The sequence below is a fragment of the Colletotrichum chrysophilum genome, assembly GCF_026319265.1.
Source record: "Colletotrichum chrysophilum strain AFK26 chromosome Unknown scaffold_48, whole genome shotgun sequence".
NCBI lineage: Eukaryota > Fungi > Ascomycota > Sordariomycetes > Glomerellales > Glomerellaceae > Colletotrichum > Colletotrichum chrysophilum.
In genome coordinates this window covers 134,837-154,929 of record NW_026517335.1, presented here as the reverse complement: position 1 = coordinate 154,929, position 20,093 = coordinate 134,837, and the positions used below count along the sequence as shown (strand labels likewise).

General features: G+C 49.7%; 6 protein-coding genes across 6 annotated transcripts; 3 read left to right on the top strand and 3 right to left on the bottom strand.

The window, feature by feature from the left end:
- Positions 1 to 4,572: 4,572 nt before the first annotated feature.
- COL26b_006498 (uncharacterized protein) lies at positions 4,573 to 5,921 on the bottom strand (the record flags this gene model as incomplete). The annotated part of the gene is made up of 3 exons (XM_053179314.1): positions 4,573 to 5,261; positions 5,400 to 5,761; positions 5,809 to 5,921. 3 exons carry the CDS (start codon positions 5,919 to 5,921, stop codon positions 4,573 to 4,575), a joined length of 1,164 nt encoding a protein of 387 aa, XP_053036751.1.
- A 2,519-nt stretch (positions 5,922 to 8,440) lies between these two features.
- COL26b_006497 (uncharacterized protein) lies at positions 8,441 to 8,929 on the top strand (the record flags this gene model as incomplete). The annotated part of the gene is made up of 2 exons (XM_053179313.1): positions 8,441 to 8,778; positions 8,845 to 8,929. The coding sequence occupies 2 exons, from the start codon at positions 8,441 to 8,443 to the stop codon at positions 8,927 to 8,929; spliced, it is 423 nt and encodes a 140-aa protein (XP_053036750.1).
- Positions 8,930 to 9,321: 392 nt separating this feature from the next.
- On the bottom strand, positions 9,322 to 10,709 carry COL26b_006496 (uncharacterized protein; the record flags this gene model as incomplete). The annotated part of the gene is made up of 2 exons (XM_053179312.1): positions 9,322 to 10,108; positions 10,477 to 10,709. 2 exons carry the CDS (start codon positions 10,707 to 10,709, stop codon positions 9,322 to 9,324), a joined length of 1,020 nt encoding a protein of 339 aa, XP_053036749.1.
- Positions 10,710 to 14,072: 3,363 nt separating this feature from the next.
- On the top strand, positions 14,073 to 15,153 carry COL26b_006495 (uncharacterized protein; the record flags this gene model as incomplete). Its single annotated transcript, XM_053179311.1, has 2 exons — positions 14,073 to 14,244; positions 14,360 to 15,153. The coding sequence occupies 2 exons, from the start codon at positions 14,073 to 14,075 to the stop codon at positions 15,151 to 15,153; spliced, it is 966 nt and encodes a 321-aa protein (XP_053036748.1).
- A 923-nt stretch (positions 15,154 to 16,076) lies between these two features.
- On the top strand, positions 16,077 to 17,978 carry COL26b_006494 (uncharacterized protein; the record flags this gene model as incomplete). The annotated part of the gene is made up of 3 exons (XM_053179310.1): positions 16,077 to 17,082; positions 17,141 to 17,378; positions 17,432 to 17,978. The coding sequence occupies 3 exons, from the start codon at positions 16,077 to 16,079 to the stop codon at positions 17,976 to 17,978; spliced, it is 1,791 nt and encodes a 596-aa protein (XP_053036747.1).
- Positions 17,979 to 18,518: 540 nt separating this feature from the next.
- COL26b_006493 (uncharacterized protein) lies at positions 18,519 to 19,412 on the bottom strand (the record flags this gene model as incomplete). The annotated part of the gene is made up of 2 exons (XM_053179309.1): positions 18,519 to 19,059; positions 19,195 to 19,412. 2 exons carry the CDS (start codon positions 19,410 to 19,412, stop codon positions 18,519 to 18,521), a joined length of 759 nt encoding a protein of 252 aa, XP_053036746.1.
- Positions 19,413 to 20,093: the final 681 nt, after the last annotated feature.

Here is a 20,093-nt window from a genome sequence, read left to right as displayed (position 1 = left end):
CGTCGCCTGCAGAGTTCATGAAGCAATTGAAATATACGCAGCTGACGGTGTTCAGCCAGAGCCGTATCAACGCCTGCTCCGCCCCTGTTCCCAATTTTGACCTCGACAGTTTGGTACAAGTACACAGCGCCTACTGATGTAATCAGATATCGTGTCATTCAAAAGAAACGGCTACATGAGAGATATCGGGACGATGAATCGGACCTGATGAGCTAGTCATCGTAAACTACAACAGCTCTGACCTCAAAGCTTTCTCGTGAGGGCATATGCTCTTGAGCCCCGTCCGTAAACGCAGCATGAAGTACTCTACGGGCGATGTCCTTATTCTTACCAGAGTCAAAACATTTGAACATCAAGACCTCATCTGGTTTCTGAGCGAACTTGAAGTACCATCGATGAGCAGGATTGGGCTCTGCAGCCCAGCTTTCTTCAGTGTAATCTCCGGCGATTACGGGGAGGGCAACCAAGTCGGAATCTGGTATTGATCGAGCGTCGGTTACTGCGAATGGGTTTTTATAGATTGGTTCCAAAGGGCGCCAGATCTGAGCGTAACTTCGTCAACATTCTCGAATGGTCACGCCGATGGATGAAACGTACGTTCATGATTTGGAACCTTCGATTTTTCACAACTTTTTCGGCAAACGCTTTGTCTGGTAACCGTGACATGACGACCCGCTTTGCGCCTTCGTAGGATTGATCGCAGTGGACTGACTTCACTGGCCTGTTGATGTTTGGGTCACCGTCATCACGATTCAATGGACCCCTGGCGGCATAATCGAAAAAATGAACATATGAGGCCCCGGTACTGCGTATATCAGCTGCCGTTTCATATTTACTAATTGTCTCATGGTCGCAAATGAGTAACAACCGACTTACACGTCTTTAATCAGTTGCTCAACCTCTGGATAGTAACTAGCCTTAATCTCTGCTTCGTCGAGAAATATCTCTTTGCTGCACTTGGTCGTATGATTGACGTATTGAAAACCATGACAGTCGAGTGTGTAGTGCCGTATATTGTCACCGACGTCGGTCACAACAGCTGGCTGGGCAATGAGAACCTTTCTGTTCCCGGGAAGTTCAAGCAGATTCTCTCTGACATTAGATTAGCATTATGAAATTCGCTCGTAACACAACCATGTGCTGAAATGTGATCGGGCAAAGAAACCCACCGTTCCTTAGGGTCTTTTGGAAACGTTATAGGGTCGTTGAAGCCAGGTGATGACGTGTCGAGATACAAGAAATTGGTGTAGATATCATGACTGTCATCATCACGAGAGGATAGCGACTGACTCAAGCGACACTCAGTCGAATTGCTTACTTCTGCGGTCATGGCGAGGTATTAAGACCTGTGGTGGAGATCGCTTCGCAGTAAAGAGCGGGCAGGCCTGCCGCCGAGAGCTACTTATGCGCCATTGAGGATAACTTTCACGGACATTTTAAATGCCAGACCATCATCCCAGTTGCCGGCGGAACGAAGTCTCCGAAGCCGACACGGCAACTTTAAATCCATCGAAGGTTTGACATGGTGGGGCCATTCTCAATAACCGTTACGATAAATCAACCCGACAAATCTAACTTTTTAGAACGGCTCGTTTTTCCCTTGGTGTTAAGTGAGGTATGACCTCCAAAGAATGATCTATGTTAACAGAACGGTCGCATCTGCTTTGTTTGCAAACATGAAGTGAGCTTCAGCAGCCCCAAGAGCGTCGCCACTGGCGACGCTGATGACATTGCGTGCGACCCAAGCGTTACCCGCGGACCTTCTCTCTTGCCGAAGAGCAGAATTATTTCTTCCTATGCTGATGAATGTGAGTTAAATATTTCATCAGCAAGGCCGCGCTGTAGATACACAAGGAGGAGGTGTTTTGCAGCTGGCCCAGACATGCGCAACCAAGAAGCCGCGAGATCCGCGGCAAAGGTGGCAAGGATCCGTCAAATAAATCGCAAAGAAAACAAAATTTTGAAGGTTATCAATGATTCATTGTAAAAGCTTGCCCACTCATATGCGTTCAGGTAATAATCTCAGGTTGGATGACGTAGATCGTAGGCGCGTGTGCTGAAGACGGTTGATCAATAAAGCGGAATCATACCAATTCATGTATCTCATGACATTAATTCCATTTTTCTCAACACGAAATATCAAATTAATCTGAATATTCTCATCCTATATGTGTGTACCGGCTATGGCAATGTGGTGTTCGGTTTCGATAACATCGGCCTAGACGGGGGGAGAGCAAGCACTGCACTTGATCGCGATGCCCTGAACTCACTTCGTTAGCTGCTGTATGAAAGGGGAAAGCGGTATTACTTAAAAATGGCACTCACCAAGTCCTTCCCCATATTATCGGTGCAATTCATAGGGAGTGGAAAGTACTGCTGGATCGCCCAGAGAGATGTGACGGGAGAGTAGTTGAAAAGAATTCGTTCACGAGGGGTCTCCTCGCGGTAAAGTTGGATGATGTCTGCATCACCATCCCGTCAGAATATCTCCATGATAGGTGGGTTTGTAAGTCCTTACCCATGAATCGGCGCGTGATGTTTGGAGATGGGCTTCCTCGAATGCCAAATCCGACGCCGACTGCTGTCCAGTCAACACCCTTCAACTCCGATGAGAGGAAGTCTAGGCTATCTTCAGGCCCAAAGAGAACAGCTAAGCAAGTAAAATCAGCAAAGTTCCAACTGATCCTCACTAAATATCACACCCTTGATATTATAGCCAGCCTTCACAATCGCTGCCATGTCTTGCCGGATACCAGCCTCAACCTGTTGTGGGGTAAACCCGCTAGCTGCTATAGCAGGATGGTTCCATGGCAAACCCGCGAACGCGAAGTTGTATTTGCCGCAGGCTGGCGAGCAATTTCCCTTCACAGGAGCGCAGCGTGAGCCAGATCGAAAGTGGTCTTCAGGGGCAGCATCTGAAGCGGTCGGTGAAGCCGCGGCAAAGACTGCGAGTCCAAGCATGAGAATGCTCAATAGTCTGACCATTTTGCTTGACTCGGGGAAATAGTGCACGTAATGACAGTCGAGATGAGGTATGAAGAGATTCAATATCAGTAAGCATAGAAACAGAATCGCGTCAGGCGTAGAGGTCTGTAGTTCGTCCTCTAAAAGGGTGGTTCAGGTCTTTTAGCTTTCGAAGCTGAAGCCTCACTTTCAAACTCTTTCCAGGGAGACAAGCAGCTAGGCGCAGGAAAGTGTCCATGCCCCGTCAGCCGCGGCAAGCAGCTGAGTTCAGTTGACTTAGAACCCCGCACTAGCCCATCCACACTTCAAAGCAAATTTCCTGTTTCCATATATGGAAGCGACTTCGTGGGTGTCTCCGTTGGAAAAGGGAAATAGAAGAGTGGATTTATGTATGCTTGGGTGGGGTACGGGATGGCACGGATGATTCCTTGCTCCCATATATGTGACAGAATGCTGGGAATCGTTTAAGCCGGCTGAGGCATTTGAGGGATGTTTGTGATTCTCGTCTAAAATGATAATACTTCCGAGGAAATTCCAGAGCGAACCAGAAAGCCGGTTCAGATCGGTTCACAGAATCCCAAATATGTTCAGACGCCACCAAGGGATGCTAATCTCACTCGTCGTTCTCAAAGAGGAAATGGCTTGTACTGTGGGACGTCCAAAAGGGTCTGTGTGACAACTAACTCTCGCCGAGAGAGCTGCCCCATCTTACTGCTGACGACGGTCTGAGCGGCCAAAAAAGCTTCTCGAACTTAAAACTTTCCCACGAGGCAATGTAGCGCATTATTTTGACCAGAAGAGCGCCTGCTTCCAGCGTGAAGGATAAAATTGGAAGAAGGGAAAGGTGCTCAGTCCATCCTTCACCAGCTTCTTAGCCTCGAAAAACTACCTCAGTTGGGATTGAAGGGGTGTGAGGTCTTCTTGGCTACCTTGCGGCTGAGAGCGCCACCATCACCGGAGTATTCAACATCCATGGGTTTGTGTCACTGGAGCCGAACGCCCCTGCAAAATACTGAACGCCATTTCAGAGTTCAGTGGACTACTACCATTATATTCATGGCAATTCACCAGGTCTCAGCCCCAGCAATGCCCTGAAGTATGTGTCGATTGATTGGCCAGTCTCTTTGGGCGACCCGGGCTTGCGAAGACATCTTTTACAAAGACATCATTCCGCAGAGCAGCGCCAAGTTTACCTAAAACCTGATGTCAGCGGATGGATTAGATGTGTCGCCTGGAGCACGGCGCACGAAGCCCTCATAGTAGGCCAATATCATTGACCCCAACCTACGATTTTTCATCTTTGAAGATCCAATTGATGGCGAACACTACATCTTGTAAGGGCACTCGGGATGCCCAGAACGGTTTGGCCTTCCTGCCCGGCCAACGGTCGCGCCTCTGTAGAGGGCTCAGATACTCACCAGATGCACTTGAACTAAGTATGAGCATTTGCCGCAAAAGTCGAGAGTCTTGTACTCGTATCTTTCTCATTCAAATAAGTCGTTACGTAAAGTATTACCAGATACGACTGCACACTAAACATAGAAATGTGCTATCTGCTTAGACCTCTTGACTCAACTGGATGTGACATTGGTTTTGTGAGCAAATTGCTCAGACCCTGTGTACAGAATTGCCGCTGTGCTGAGCCTGGGACTCACCACCATTCTGAAGCTCATTCTTAACTGAAGCATTTTCCGTGTCAATGCGCTTGTTTTTAATGTCCTCTTGGAAGCCAAAAAGGTGATTCATAGCTTCCAAAGAAAGGCCTTTGGTTTCGGGGATGAAGAACCATACGAAAGCCGTCATGACGAGACACCAGCCGCAGAAGAAAATGTAGGTGCCAAACCCACCAGTGCCCATGGTTTCCAGCATCGGAGGAACTGCGCGCGACACAACAAAGTTGAAGAGCCATTGTGTCGCCGCGGCAAAGGAGACGTTTGTAGCACGGAGGCGAGTGGTTGCAATCTCGGACACATAAATCCAGCAGCAAGGGCCCCAACCAAACTGAAACATGCATGCGAACAGAAAAACGCAGACAAGAGCGACATATCCAGCAGGTGTAACCTGGCCCCCATCTTGATCCTGTGGTTTTGCCACAGCGACGAAAACTCCGACGTACAGCATGGTGAGTGCTTGGCCAATGCCTGTCCAAAGGAGAGACTTGCGACGTCCAAGTGAGTCGGCGACGAATATGAGGAAAACCAGTACCGCAATCAGCTTCACAAGGCCGTAGATTCCGGTTGCAAAGAGTTCATTCTCGGAGCCCTCAACTCCCAGAGTAGCAAATATTTGAGGAGCATCTGCTTTGGGTATCAGCAAAGATAATGAAGTAAAACACAAAGATTGGCATAGACTGACAGTAATTTATGGCATTTGTGCCTTCAATCGATACGCGTTAGCTTAACATTCTAGAAGTGATGCATGTGTGTGTGACAAACCTGTCATCTGTTGGAAAAACATGAGAAGAATAGAAATGATGGCGCGCTTCCTGTTTGCAGGTACCAGCCACATTTCTTTTTGGAAACTCATGAAGCTCATACCATCGAGGATCGCGTTTTCATCCTCAATTGAAGACTTTATGTCAGCGAACTCTGCTGCCACGTACGGGTGATCTGGAGGCAGAGCACGGATCCTGGATAGCACGCTCATGGCCTCTTCCCATTTATCCTGCTTGGCTAAATGGCGCGGTGACTCGTTGCACAAGGACATCGAAATCATAAGCAAGACCGGCGGAACCCCTTGGATGACAAGAGGAACCATGTACCTGGCAGTACCGGTAACATGCTGAATGCAACCGTAACTAGACACAGTCAATTGATTTTCTCATCAGATACGCATGGTACTCACTTGATCCAGTAAGCCATGAAAATACCAAACACAATGAAGAGCTGGTAGATGCCAGTCAAACCCCCTCGAATAGCGCGCGGTGCATTCTCGGCAACATAAAGAGGATTGACCATCGAAGCAAATCCAGTACCAAATCCGGACACGAATCTGTTCATATCCTTCAGTGCACTGTCTTGGTAATTCACTGTTACTGAACGGATGGGAGGGGTTTCCTACCTTCCTACGTACATAGCCGCGAGATGACCTGAAGCAGCAGCTTGGAGAATGACGCCAATCACGGATATCCCACCAGCCGCCCAGATAAGAACAGGCCGACGACCAAACCTATCAGCGGCTTGGGCCGCGAGGAGGGCGCCAACGAAACAGCCTGCCTGGAGAGTAGAGACAATATTCGCACTGAGATTTGACCGTTCAAGGTCTGTCTTTTCGACAAGATCATAGAGTCTAATTTTCCATTGAGCGTAAAATATCAGCAGATGCACTTACAGGCACTGGATGTGGCTTACTGGCGAAATTCGCTCATACGAAGGACACCACCAATGACACCTGTGTCAATACCGAATATGAGGCCACCAAAACAGGCCGAACATGCGAGAGCATAGACCCGCCATCCGTAAATCTCAGGGGGGTCTTGCTTCATCGCCTCATTTTTGACGATCTTCTGGATCAAAGATTTGCCCATCTTGCCAATAAATTGAGATATCGCGTGGGGTTCCTGAAGCGGACTGCAAAAGAAATATCTCGGGCTACGAACGCTACTATCGTTCCAAAATTGACGGGGCGAGCTTTTTATACCATTCATTCCAGAGAGCACCTAGTTGAATGAGCAGCTGAAAGCTGGACATCCCGTCACATGAGTTTCTGTTTGACATATTGAACGTCTGTTTGGGGAGAAGGATCCAATTGCGGAGATGTTCGCTCGGCTTTTCTGAGCAAGTCTGGGCAATTGGAGTTTTAGCGGAAATCAGACGTGAGAGTTGGTTGACGTCGATGGGCCCAGCGTTGGCATTTATTGGCTGTAGTACTTGGCTTGTTGACTGCCAAAAGATGCAGAGATTTTGCAGACGGAACAGAAGTGGCCAAGCCCGACCAAGACTTGCTGCAACCACATCAATGGTGGAAGAGCACCATGCGAGCGCTAAAAGCCCCGAACTTCTCGGCCAAGATGGGGGAACACAAGTCCACAAATCGAATTGCATGTTTTCGTTGAGAAGGGGTCAGTATTTGTTCATAGATGACTATGTCAGCCAGCCTACGTACTTCATTCTTCCAAAGAACCAGAGCATAGTTGCGTACGCAGAGCTTGGCGAGCGACTACGCCCCGCGGCCCTGATGCCGGATCAGCCCAAGTTAGAGTTCATGGACGACAAATGAACAAAGTACCGCATCTAAGAATCTTAAACCCTCTACCAGAGAACTGATATTATAATCAGGTACTCCGCCATGAGACATCGGATGCAATGCTACCCGCAATACATCCAAATTCGTCAGGCCCTCCTTTCTGGATCATTTCGGCTGCGCAGTGCAGTGATTTGAAATCCCGCCACACTCGTGCATGATATACGAACGTCTACATGCTTCTTTTGTATTGCACTTTGTTGTCGAGTCGCAATGAATGATCGCTAACCTTCCATGGATGTAAACAATGGCGTTCAGCTCGGTCGCTATGAAAGAAATATCCCAGAATAATACTGGGCAGCTCTTGCTCATAATACCTGAATTTCAGTAATGTCGCGGCCAAACCTGCCATGGAATGAATGCACGCAATGCAATAGACAAGACTTATGTCTGCTATTACTCGATAGTGCTCTTGGATTTCCTGCAGTGACTTTCGCGGACTTCTGAGTGATTTTCTCCTGCCTGTGATGTCGAGACCATCGAAAGAAGTTACGTCGCAAATGTTAACTGCCGTTCCTCTGTTTTACTTACACATTACAACTCGGAATCAATTTGATACCAGCCGTTAATCCTTTTGTAAGCGACCATAATTAGTAACCTGGGAAGATAAGCATCGGGGTTTTAAACCGGGAGGCCGTCCGTGGTTCCACAATCCAAACCTTAGAGCCATGCGTTACCATGGAACTAGCTCGGCACTGTGCCGACCGCCTGGGGATCTCCAACAGGGTATCCCTTATTGTCAGGCCCCAAGTCTGCGTTCCTGCGCCAAAAGCCACAGATTAACTTGCGGAAGCATCTCCAGATTGGCAACTAGTAGAGTGGTTCAATCAACCGAGCGAAATAGGCAGGACAATTATGAAGACGAGCATTGCAAATCAAGGAACAATTCTAGGCAAAGCCCTCGCTACAATTCCTGACTCACTAGCAGAAAAGATCATAGTGTAGTTATTGCTGTTGATATCATTTCAGACCAGGATCCACCAGAATAGACTTCCTTAGCATTGCAGCACGTGGCGCAGTTAGGATGAACTCCCGTCGGTTGTTCTCTTCTAAAGGTCTTGGTCAGCACTGCTTCATCTATTTGAAGTTCGGCACTTGTTGCGCCTCGTCTCCGTCTCAGAGTATAAGTAACTCAGATTCCACAACTGCTTCAAGTGGCTATCACCTCTTTCAACTCGACCTGGCTTCATCATACAAACTAGTCCACCACACTCGTTGAAATACCGACAGAATCATGCGCGCCTCTGCAATACTCGCTCTAGGCGTCAGCGCTCTCGCCTGGGCCACCGACGCTACCGGCCTACACCGTCGCCAGGGATCGGCTCCTTATTGCCCGCCTCGGTCAGCAACGCCAGAGGAACAACGAGTCATTTTGGGAGAATTCATTCAGGCTTTCTACGTGGACAGAAACGCTACCAAGGCCCTGCTCAACCACGTCTCGGAGGACTACATTCAGCATAACCCAAGCGCCCTCTCAGGCCGACAAAACACTTTAGATGTTCTTGGACCTTTCGTATCCCCGAATACCGTCAATAACACGATCATGAATAAGGGCTTCGAGAATAATGTTGCGTTTATTCACTACCGAATGGATGTTATAGGAGGCGGCCTGCCATTTGCCGTTGTCGATGTCTTCAGGTTCGACGGCACCTGCATCATGGAGCACTGGGATGTGGCACAGCAACGCCCTGCCAACGCGACCAACCCTCTAGCGATGTTCTGAGCGACATAAAGAATGGCGTATATCATAGCGTTTGAATTGATTGTTTTCAGATATCGGTTTCTGATGTGATTCTTGCGATGACTCTTTCTTCGTCGCCTTGTCTGGATCTCATTGGGATGCAGGACAACTTACCCAAAGCATTCAGGTGTAGCAGATGTCCGCGACGAAGGTATACGAAGATAGTGTATGCGGCACTGGCAGTTGCAACCGCTGCAACGGAAAGAAGAGACGGCCATCGGAACTGCTCGGGTCGGAAGAAAGCGATGGTCGAGGCATACGACAACAGCTCGAAGGCGTTCTGCCAAGCTGCTTCCACCGAAGAAAAAGCACCACGATTCTCTGCCTCGACGTCCTACATCACACTTATCAGCTTGCGAACTCTGTGGCATATGTTACGCTTTGGCAGCACTCACTTCTTGCACGATTATCTGAGTGCAGAGGTCAAACCCTCTCAGTCCTACACGGCTGAGAATAGTTCCTCCAACCAGGCCAGTCGCTGAAATCCAAGGCTGATCCTGGTATGCCCAGAAGATTGCGGTTCCCACTGCCAACATGGATACTTGCGAACTGCTCATCCACAAGCCCGCCCTCACAGGACCGATCAACTCCATCAGCCACGGCGCAACCCAGGTGGCCAGGACTTCGAAGGCTACACTTATAGTTCGCGCAATGCCAATTTCGGTGGCGGAATATCCAGTGGAGAGCAAGTAGGTGACCATCTGACCGCCAAAGCTCAATACCGTCAGATAGAGCAAAGCACCAGCGAAAGATGGGAGGAACGCGCGATGAAGAACGTAGAGTCTCATGTCATCCACGGACTTCTTCGCGACGAACTTCAAGCGTTGACCCAAGCCGTTTAGTCGACCAGCTGAAGCCCGAGGAAGTCCTATAGCGGTCAAATCGGGCGAGTGGCCATCACACTTATTCGCCTGTAGTGCTGGAACCACGTAGTACACACGTGCGATGGCGTGGTACTCCATCACCACAGAAGAGACGTTCATGGTGAAGTTGAAGATGATGGCAGTTTCGGTCGATACGCCGTCGATCAGGGCGATGGAAAGGGGCCCGAGGAGCTTGCAGAGCAGATCGATGCGGCGCATTTGCGCATTCATGGTTCGAAGCGAAGACGTATGATTGTCGGCCACAACAACAACCTGGATGACATGACGGTCAATCATACTTCAGTCTGGCATGAGCCCATACTACAATGCGTGGTTACACCTACCCAGTCTTTCTCAACCGAAACTTGGTTCATGATGGAGCACAGTTTTTCGATGCAAGCGAAGAATGAAGTGAGTACCAGTAGACCAACGTCCACACTCTTACCAGACAGAAGTTTGGTCTTCATCAAATAAAATAGGACACATGAAGCCGCTACGACCAGACGTTGAAAGACTGCACGGTGTTAACAGGTTGAGCCCGTCTAATGTAAGGGGATAGACAGACCAATTGACACGCGGACGACATTGAGACGATTACCAGTATCGATGTACTGCCCAATGGCCGACGCTAGAAGAATTGCTGACAGCCCACGAGTGAGTGCATACACTGACATGGGCATTAATGTCCCTGGAAAGATCTTTGCCAGGTAAAGCACGGCCCCAAATTCGAAGACGCGAGAGTTCCAAGTGGACAGGAAGTGCGACACGTATAGACGACGAGTGATGCGAGGAGGGACTCCATCCTTCGTGCTGTTCTTTGTGGGAGATGAGTTGAGAAGAGGTGCCCGCTCATTAGAGCCAACACCCTCTTCGCTGCTGGCAACTTGCAGTCTTGCCATGGCTGGAATTGGAGACAGGCTGGTGATAGACGGAGGATTGGGCGTATTGGATGGCTCTTCAACGAAGACAAGTGCTTGCAGTCATGTAGAAAAAAATCGGAGATAGGTTTGCTGCAAACGGGCGTTGCAATGCTCAAGGCAGAGGCTAATCCAGCGTAACAGGATTGGCCACAGCCAGCTCACCGATGTTTCCGAGGGAAGTGCTCAACATTTCTAGTGTCCATGGAAGCGATTGCGTGGTAACGAGGAGGGTGCCGGGATTGAGAATGATCTCTCCTTCTTTTGATGACTGGACCCATTTCTACTGACCAAAGTCAGGCCAGTTGTAGACAGACCGTTGGCTCAACTCGCCAAAACTTGCCTCGGTCGTGATCAGTTTCTCCCACAACCATGCAGGCTGATCCGCTAGTGCGACCAGGGTCTCGAAAAACGGAGGTTTGTGGAGAACCGAGAGCCAGATGTTCTTTGTAATCGGCGGACGGAACCTCCGCTTATGTAACATTTTCATCCAATGAGACGATGGTTTTTGGGCCCATCGGAGCCTGCTGGCCTCCGTTTCCTAACGCGACGTCCACAATTCTGGGTATCGGAAACCGAAGGCCTTGAAGAGTTTAGTCGGCCGAGCAGTCTACTCCGTGTCGATATTGCATAACTACTGATCAACAGACATACGCGATTGACCGCTGCTCGTAAGCTTCATGCCTAGATTCAGCGGCCCAGACCAGCGCCCTTGAAGATTTGATAGCATTGCTTCAAATTCTTGAAGCCTAGTTTTGGGGCATTTCCTTTGTTTGTGTCAATTCGAATACCCAACGTGAAGCCATCACGGAGTCATTACTAAAGCCATTCGGTTCAGATGTTGAGGTGATCGAAAATGAACAATGCAGTAATCAAATAGTTACCAATAATCATCCAAGTTGCAATCTTGGCGATGTGCTTAAAGCAGTGATTGGACGCCAAATCGGTGGTTGCATACCGGCCTTGTCGAGACCAAACACTTTCAAACGCCACAATGATACTATCTGTCAGCTGGAGGAGGATCGTGGCATAATTCGAAGTACAACTAATTTCATTGAGCCTCTGCCCCGTCCCCGCAATACTTCTCGTGGTGTTTGGTCCACTACACCCCGCGACGACATCTTGACTACGTAGAGCAAGTCTTTCAAAATACAAACGATCTTTGAGTTTCAAGCTAACTTCAGGTTCAGCTGTTGCTTCAGTCGTAGACTTCACTTTCGGACTAGCGACCTACCGCTGTGAGCTTTCTCACCGACGACCATGACATCCTCGCGCAACATCAATAAGAGAGAAGAGGCCTCAAAGCCAGACACCGGTAAATATGGAATGGAACCATTCATGGGAGCTCCGGGCTACGCAGGCGTAGTCTGCTGTCCCGTATACGCCGTGATAGGGGTTGTATGGGGCATTGTGCGTCAAATCAAGAAACGAAAGCACCAAAAGGAAACCCAGAAGGCAGATACAGAATTTGCAGTTGATCATCCCGGTGGTGCAGCTGATGTCGAAGCCGGAAAGAGACGAAGAAGCGAGAGGGATATGACACAGCAGAGGAGCAGGGGGGACACGAGCCCGCCCAGGACAACTCATGGATTCAAGGGTGATCCGAAGAATTGTCGAGTGTGCGGTCCATGATGTCCGGCTTACGGGAAGGACTAATGTGCTGCCCATCACGAATCTGACCCCGATCGGCCAGCGAGTCCTGGGATGTTGGCAGTCTGACTAATTTTAAAGAAGTAGGAGGTTATACTGAAGTAAATTCATCTTTTCTCAGCAAATCGTTTGAACGAAAGAAACCTCCTGAACTAACATTCTTAAGGCTAAGTGTCTGGCAATCAGCTACGGTTCTCGTTTTGCTATCAGACTGGATACAGGATTACAGGCCATATGAAGCTCCGACCGGTGTACTCCCATCATCTAGGCATTGGCCAACCTCATCCAAAGGATTGTCTGACGCATGCTTTCTCTCTCTTGTGATTCACTTAGTGGAGCTGAGCTTCCATGTTGTCTGGGTGTTTGTGTCTTGCTCGGGTCAAGGTCATGTCGACTTTTCCATTCGAATTAGCAACGCCGGCATCATGAAAGACTGGAAGTGTCGACAGATTTAAAGAACGACGATCTGTACACGAGTTTTCAACTTACCAGAGTGGGCATGTGGAAGATTTGGTGATTAGCCATGGATCAACGCATGCTAGGTGAAACTCGTGCCCGCAAGGAAGCACGCGCACGTCGTCGTGGGCGGAAAAGTCTTCCGTACAGATACTGCAGCTCTTCGTCTCGCCAACTGTCCTGGTCGGAGCTTTGGACGCAGCTTTCTGTAGCTCAATATCAGAAGTCGAGTGTTCCACGGCTCCCAATCTAATCACCGGAATCGTGGCTAACATCGCCCGAGTAATTCCGTGCATTCTAGTTTGAGCTGTCTGGCCCTCAGAGCCGTCTCGCGGGCCGTATCTCTCGGGATGACGATACGCCTTGATGGCACCAACGCAGACAAAGATGATGAAGAAACCGACTATAGCGCCCCAAATGCTGCAAAGAACAGTGATGACGAGATTGTTTTGCTTATCTTTCTCTCTCAGGTGCCGTTTGATTGAGGCCCCGAAACGATTCGCAGCCCCCATTGTATCGTTACAGATATTGAAGATGTTGAGGGCATCTAAGGCGTCGAAAGCCATGAATACAATCAGATAATAGAACACCATCGTTAAAATATGGCTCAAAACTCGGCACGACTGTCGTTACAATATGTGCCTATGACCGATGGGTTCTGCTTTGAGGCTCAGAAGTGAGGTGAGGATGGCGCATCAAGTGCGGTCCCTGAGCACACACCAGGACAAACATAACCTCACCATTCTCTACTTTTATACATGCTGTCAAATTAACCGATATTTGACACGCCACTTACGACGGATATAGGCGGTTACCTGCCGTTCTCATGTTCGTGTGTTACATCCTAATTACCCACCCTACTTAGGCTCACTCTCAACAATTTGCATTGCAACCCATCAATAGACGGCAGACTCCGAATTAGCAGCACCAAGACCTGTGTAACGATCCTCCACTTGATGGTTCGACCCGGCTTTTGTGGTTGCCGAGAGTATGCGTCAATTCTTCTAGTTGTGTCAATATGGTGCGGAGCCTCCGTCCCTCCGTGTAGGGGCCAGGGTCCGGCTAAAACTGCCCATCCCGATCGCCTAGTTCCATTCCATGTCCCTCAGTAACCGCGTCCAGGAAGATTGAAAGCTCGACTTGATATAAACTTGCATTCTTTGGTACTTTTAGCAAGGCCATTTTGTGAAAGAACCTTTCAAACCGAACCTCAGAGCAATTCGAAAAGACAACAACACGATGGCAAAGATATCTGCTCTCTGGACTCGTATTGCCTCTGGTGATCGCCTTCGCCGGTCTTCTCAGGCGGTGTCGGTTCTCGGCGGCCGCGCTTACTTCTTTGGGGGCGAGCTTGTTCCCAGAGAGCCAGTCGACAACCAGGTTGACGTCGTCGAGCTGAAAGATCCTCAAGGTAGCAACCCAGACCTATGTCTTCTCACTTATGCTGTTGGTATCATATCTGACTAGAAGTCCTGTGTGATATTTAGGGTTAGCAGATATTCGTACGATTCCGGTTCCTTCTACAGCCCCTTCTCCGCGCGTTGGGTCCCCAAGCGTTGTCCTGCACGATGCCCTATACATCTTCTCCGGCCGTGGTGGTCTCGCGATGGAACCCATCGAGGAGAATGGATGCGTTTGGCGTTACATCCCATCCACAAACACATGGGACTTGATCGAGCCCGCCGGAGACAAGTCTGCCACCTTTCCTGCTGGACGCAGCTACCACTCCATTGCGTCTGATGGTGTTGATAATGTTTATGTCCATGCTGGCTGCCCGGAAAAGGGACGTATGGCTGATCTCTGGCGTTTCACTCTGACGTCTAAGAGCTGGACCCAGCTTCCTGACGCACCGCCGCCAGCGCGTGGAGGACCCTCAATCACGTACCACGACGGAAAGCTCTATCGGATGAACGGGTTTGATGGAAAGACCGAGCAGGGCGGGTCCGTAGACATCTTTGACTGTGCTTCTCAGGCTTGGACTACGGTTGCCTTCGCTCCGGACGGTATCAGTGGTCCTGAATCCCGTAGTGTCTCGGCCTTGGTCACCGTAAGGGTCCAAGAGAAGACCCACATTGTCACTATGTTCGGAGAGCGGGACCCAAGCTCCCTTGGCCACGCCGGAGCCGGGAAGATGTTGGCTGATGTTTGGGCATTTGATGTAGAGGAACAGACGTGGGCAAAGGTCGAAACGCAAGGTGGTCATCCTGATCCCAGAGGATGGTTCGATGCCGACGTTGCACAGAACTCCGTCATCGTTCATGGTGGGCTGGCGGAGGATAACTCGAGACTTGGCGATTTGTGGGAGCTGAAATTTGTCTAGGTCGGAGTCACAATTGTTTTGCGGGCCAACCCTCCATCCAGCTCACTTAGCAAGGGAATAGTAGATACCGAGTATACCTCCTTCATGCTCTCTCGCCCTTGACGTCAAAAATGACCTCGCCTTCTCCCCAGATTCCCCAGATCATCCCCAGACCACCCCCCACAGGTCAAACCAGCCCCCCACATCGCTTACTGCCCGACAAAAGCCAAACAGACAAGCAACCCTTGATTGGGGACCCTTCTGGGGATTTAAAAGGGCAGCTGGACTGTTTGCATGACGACCGTATGACATCCATGAAACGATATTACCCAAATGGGCAAATCAAGAACAGCTTTTCGGAGCATGTGTTCGTCCAGTCTTGTTGCCGAGGATGCTGGAGGACGGTATATCGAAGGAGATAAGTATGCACCAACACGGATCTAATGACATATACGAAACATCCTATGACTGGAATAACTCAAATCGAGGGGGAGATCAAATTTAGACTCTCGGAAGCTGAGCGGTGGGCCAGGCCTTGCGGGGTAAGGGCGCGATGTTGAATTCAGCGTCTGTGTGGATGCATCTCTTTGTCTTCCTTTCATCTGATTGTTCTGCAAAGCCACTCTGGGCAGAGCCACCAAGCCGTGTGGCGACAGTAGCACTATACCTAATCTCAGGCACAGTCGCCACGGCAATTAGTAACGATCCAGAAAGTATCCGCTTAACCTTTTTCTTCGTGGTGCATAGACTCGCCGTCCAGTCAGGACACATGTTTCGGTTATCATAGCGCCATGGTCTGTGTTAACTCTAGATTGGGCGTAGTAGCACCAAGGCCCTCGAAGCCATTAAACTTTTTTGAAGTCAATTTCCCCCGATAAATTCATCTGGCCTCCCCTCTTCCGAACCTGCATTCCATACACGCCGTATTACACTACACAACAACAATGGATTCACAAAGAAATCAAAGAGTGGCACCACCCCCGGCGACTCACGATCCACGATTATCTAACGGCTCCAGCCTCTTCGAACCATCCTGGGCCCGTGATGCTGACAAGAGTGACAAAAATGACCAGCATCACTTTCAGACCGACAGGTTCCGGAAACACAATAGCTCATCGACTGAGATCCAGAAACTGAAGCAGGTCGAGACTTCACGATCCACCTTTGACTTTGACGAGCAGGCACAAGCCAGAGACGCGGCTCTTTACAGAAATGGCCAACTTATTCTGCAACCCGCACCTACGAAGGATCCGCGAGATCCCCTCAATCTTCCTATCTCTCGAAAACTCCTAGGAACCTTCTGCCTCTGCTGTTTCGGTGCATTGGCTGCGGCGGCTGAGCTGATTCTGGGTGCTATGCTCCCAGTGTTTGCTGTGGAGTACGCTGGTCTCGATCCGAAGATTCTCAAAGACTTGACGTCTAACGGAGGCCTTCCCGCCGGGACTGATCCTTTGAAGATTCTCTCCAGCTTCCCTGGGGCACCACCAATTTTCCACGTCTATCTCTTGGCATCCCTTCCCGTGTTGGTCATCGGACTCTCCAACCTTTTCTTGGTACCGCTGGCCATTTCAATCGGCCGTCGTCCGGTGGTACTCATTACCGGTGTTCTCGCCATCATCGGTGCCTTGTGGGCTGGAGCCAGTCGATCTCTGCCATCACACTTACTGGCTCGTTGCCTGCAAGCCCTGGGCGCTGGTACTGTCGAAAGTTTGATTCCTTTCATCATCCAGGATATGGTTTTCGTCCATCAACGTAACGCTTGGATCTCTGGCATTTTCGCGGCCCAGGGTCTGATCATCATCGTCCTCGGAATCGCGGCTCCGTACATGATTATCAACCTTAGCTGGAGATGGATGTATTTCATCACCGCGATGGGCGCTGCCGTCTTCCTCGTTGGTATCTATTTCTTCATGCCCGAGACGAGGTGGGATCGCACACGTGCCGAAATGAGTAAGCCGGAAATTCATCACGAACTAAATTAGCAACGTCAAAGCTGACTCTATTTCAGATGGCGTCCCCCGGGATGAGACCGGGCACTTGCGTGAGCCTAGAACGTTTCGGTACAACATCGCCATGTTCCACGGCAAGATGGAGTGGCGCAAGGGCTTTAACGCCTTCGTTGACACCCTTCGCACGTTCTTTTACCCTCAGATTTTCTTCATTACTATGCTCAACAGTGTAATGATTGCATGCGCCTTTGCGGCTGGATACACCGTTGCTCCCGCTCTTCTGACAGCACCGTGGTCGTAAGTCATTGAACATGTCATTACATTTATGTCACGACTAACGAATCTTCTAGATGGGATTTTATGAACCTTGGACTTTGCCTCCTCCCTATCCTTGTCGCAGCCGTCGCAGTCGCATTGGTGACTGGCAAAGCTGCTGACTGGACGGCCAACCGCCTCGCAATGAAGCGCGGTGTGAGAGAGCCCGAGAACCAGCTCATCAATCTCATCATCCCGACCCTCGCTGGCATTATCGGAGCCGTCATTTTCGGCCTGGCCGGCTCAAATCAGGCGAACTATTCCTGGGTCACGTTCCTGACAGGCTTGGGCTTGATGGCTTTTGGCTTCTTGGGTGCCAACTCCATCGGCGCAGTTTACGTTTTGGAATGTTACCCCCATCTTGCTGGCCCTGCGTTGGTCAACATCGCCTCTTTCAGGGCTTTGTTGGCCTTTGCACTGTCATTCAAGATCTCTGATTGGGTTGTCGAAATGGGATACTTCCATTCGATGATGATCTATACCGGGCTGATCGCCGCGTTCGCTGTATTTATTCCAGTGGTTTACTTTTTCGGACCAGCGTGGAGGAGGCGATGGCCGGCGACTCACTTTGGCGACAAGTAGTGGCACAAGCTTGGAACTCATGACGTATGATCACGACTAAGACTCTTCTTTTTGTCTACATATTTAGTTTATGCTGGTACAAGCAAGCATTGGACAGTTAATTGATTTGGTGTACTTCAAGTTTGGCCTACTTCCTACTACGTATGACTTTGATCGGCATCTTTGACCTTGATAATTTGGTGGGCGCCGTTCCCCGCTGCTGGGCTCGATTTCATCACATGAATCACCCATAGCCTGCCCACCTTGACAGGCCGAGGCTCAAGTCCGTTGAAACCATCCCGTCGGGGTATTGACGTGGGTACGAACATACCCCAGACTGTTCTCCGTATTCCCCAAACCTTTTCCAGAAGCTTTTCATTGGCTCGCAAGGGGATTGACAAGGAATTCAACTCGGTTGCATCGCTGCACCCCGCAAAAGGGTGTGCGACGTCATGCACCACCCAACGGAATGCTGGGGTGTCAATCCTTCTTTGTGGCTGTCATCTGCATTCAGCTCTTTCATGACCCATCCATGAAGATGATCTGCCACTCCCAACAGGACTACAGCTCAAAATGAGACAGGACTAGTTTTGTCAGGTCGTCGGCCTGCTGCTTCCGGGACCTGAATAGCTCCAAATAAGGCTTTTCTCGACCAACTGAACCGACCAGCACGTCATCGCAGCCACTGACAAGTTGAGAGTATGTTTTTTCGGTGAACTCTTGGACAGGCATTCCCATAGATCGGCCTCGCTCTTGGCCCATGTAGTCGTGTAACTCAGCTGCCAAAGTTAGTCGCGCGTGGAGGTAAGGAACCCTTGCCTTGCACTCACTCTGAACAACGGGTGGCCAAATCTCAATAATCTTAGTGCTGGAACCCCTCGATTGCTCTCGAAGGCTGTAGACGTAAGAGTGAAGCGCAGCTTTAGACGCCGAGTATGCCGGTAGGGTGGCAGCGGGAATGATGGCGAGGTGAGTTCCGGTAAATATCAATCCGGTGGGAAATTTTTTCTCTTGGAGTTTCGGGAGGAACTTGATGGAAATGTCGACAACACTTAGGAAGTTGGTGTTGACCTCGGTGCGAAATGCGTCCAGGTCCACACTACTGGGTCGGGAAAGCCTGATCTGGCTCTGTACGCCTGAGTTGATGAACACACAATCCAGTTCAGGGAACTTTCGACAAACTCTGACTTCATTAGTTCGGCGGTCTAACCCGCTACAGTAATGTTAGAGAACTTACTCGTTCACGAAGTTATCCAACCCGGCTCGGTCTGTTATATCAAAGCAGATCGAGTCTGCCCTGGATGGCCCATGCTTCTGGACAAACGCATCAAGTCTTTCTTGGCGACGACCGACTGCAATCACTTTGATGCCCTCCTGAACAAGCTTGTCTGCCATGGCCGCGCCAATACCGGAAGTGGCACCCACCAGGAGAACTTGCTTGTAAGGAAACGACATACTGCAGGGATAGGATTTATCTTGGGGAATATGGTTGTAGTGTTATGCCGATGCCAAGAGATTCGTTCATTCTGCAAGGGAAATAAATAATAATGGATATTTCGCTTTTAACTACCGCGACGGCTGAGTACTCTACAGCCATTAACGCCGGGTCGCGAGCCGGCTTCCACTTGCGCTGCTTCGGAGTTGGGCCCGGGGAGGTAAGCGAGAATCGGGCTTACACCTGCTACAGTGCATAAAGCCGAGTGGCGTTTCCCACCACCAGGGGCTCGGAAACTATATCCTTTTCACTTACGATAAGTCGGATACTAGTCGCGTTGTATTGAAAGGATCACTTTGCTCTTTCACAAGTGATAGACACCCTAGAAAACGTTTGTGTATGACCGAATAAAACTCAAAACACATAGCATCGTAAGATGAAGTCTACCTCGGTATCTCAAGTGGCTTTTCTAGTTGTGGCTCAAATCTACATGCAGCCAGTAGCCATATAGATGTCGATTATGTCTCCACAAGCCCAACCCAATCTTCTTCGCTTTCAACCTTTTTTCCATACTTTCATACGGCAGGGTATCGTCTGCGGGCGCACTTTTTTGACTGCTGTTTGATTCTGACGGGAAAATGTGTGAAAGGCCAGGAAAGCCTGAGCTGGAGAGACCCCTATGGCCAAAATACATGTATGAA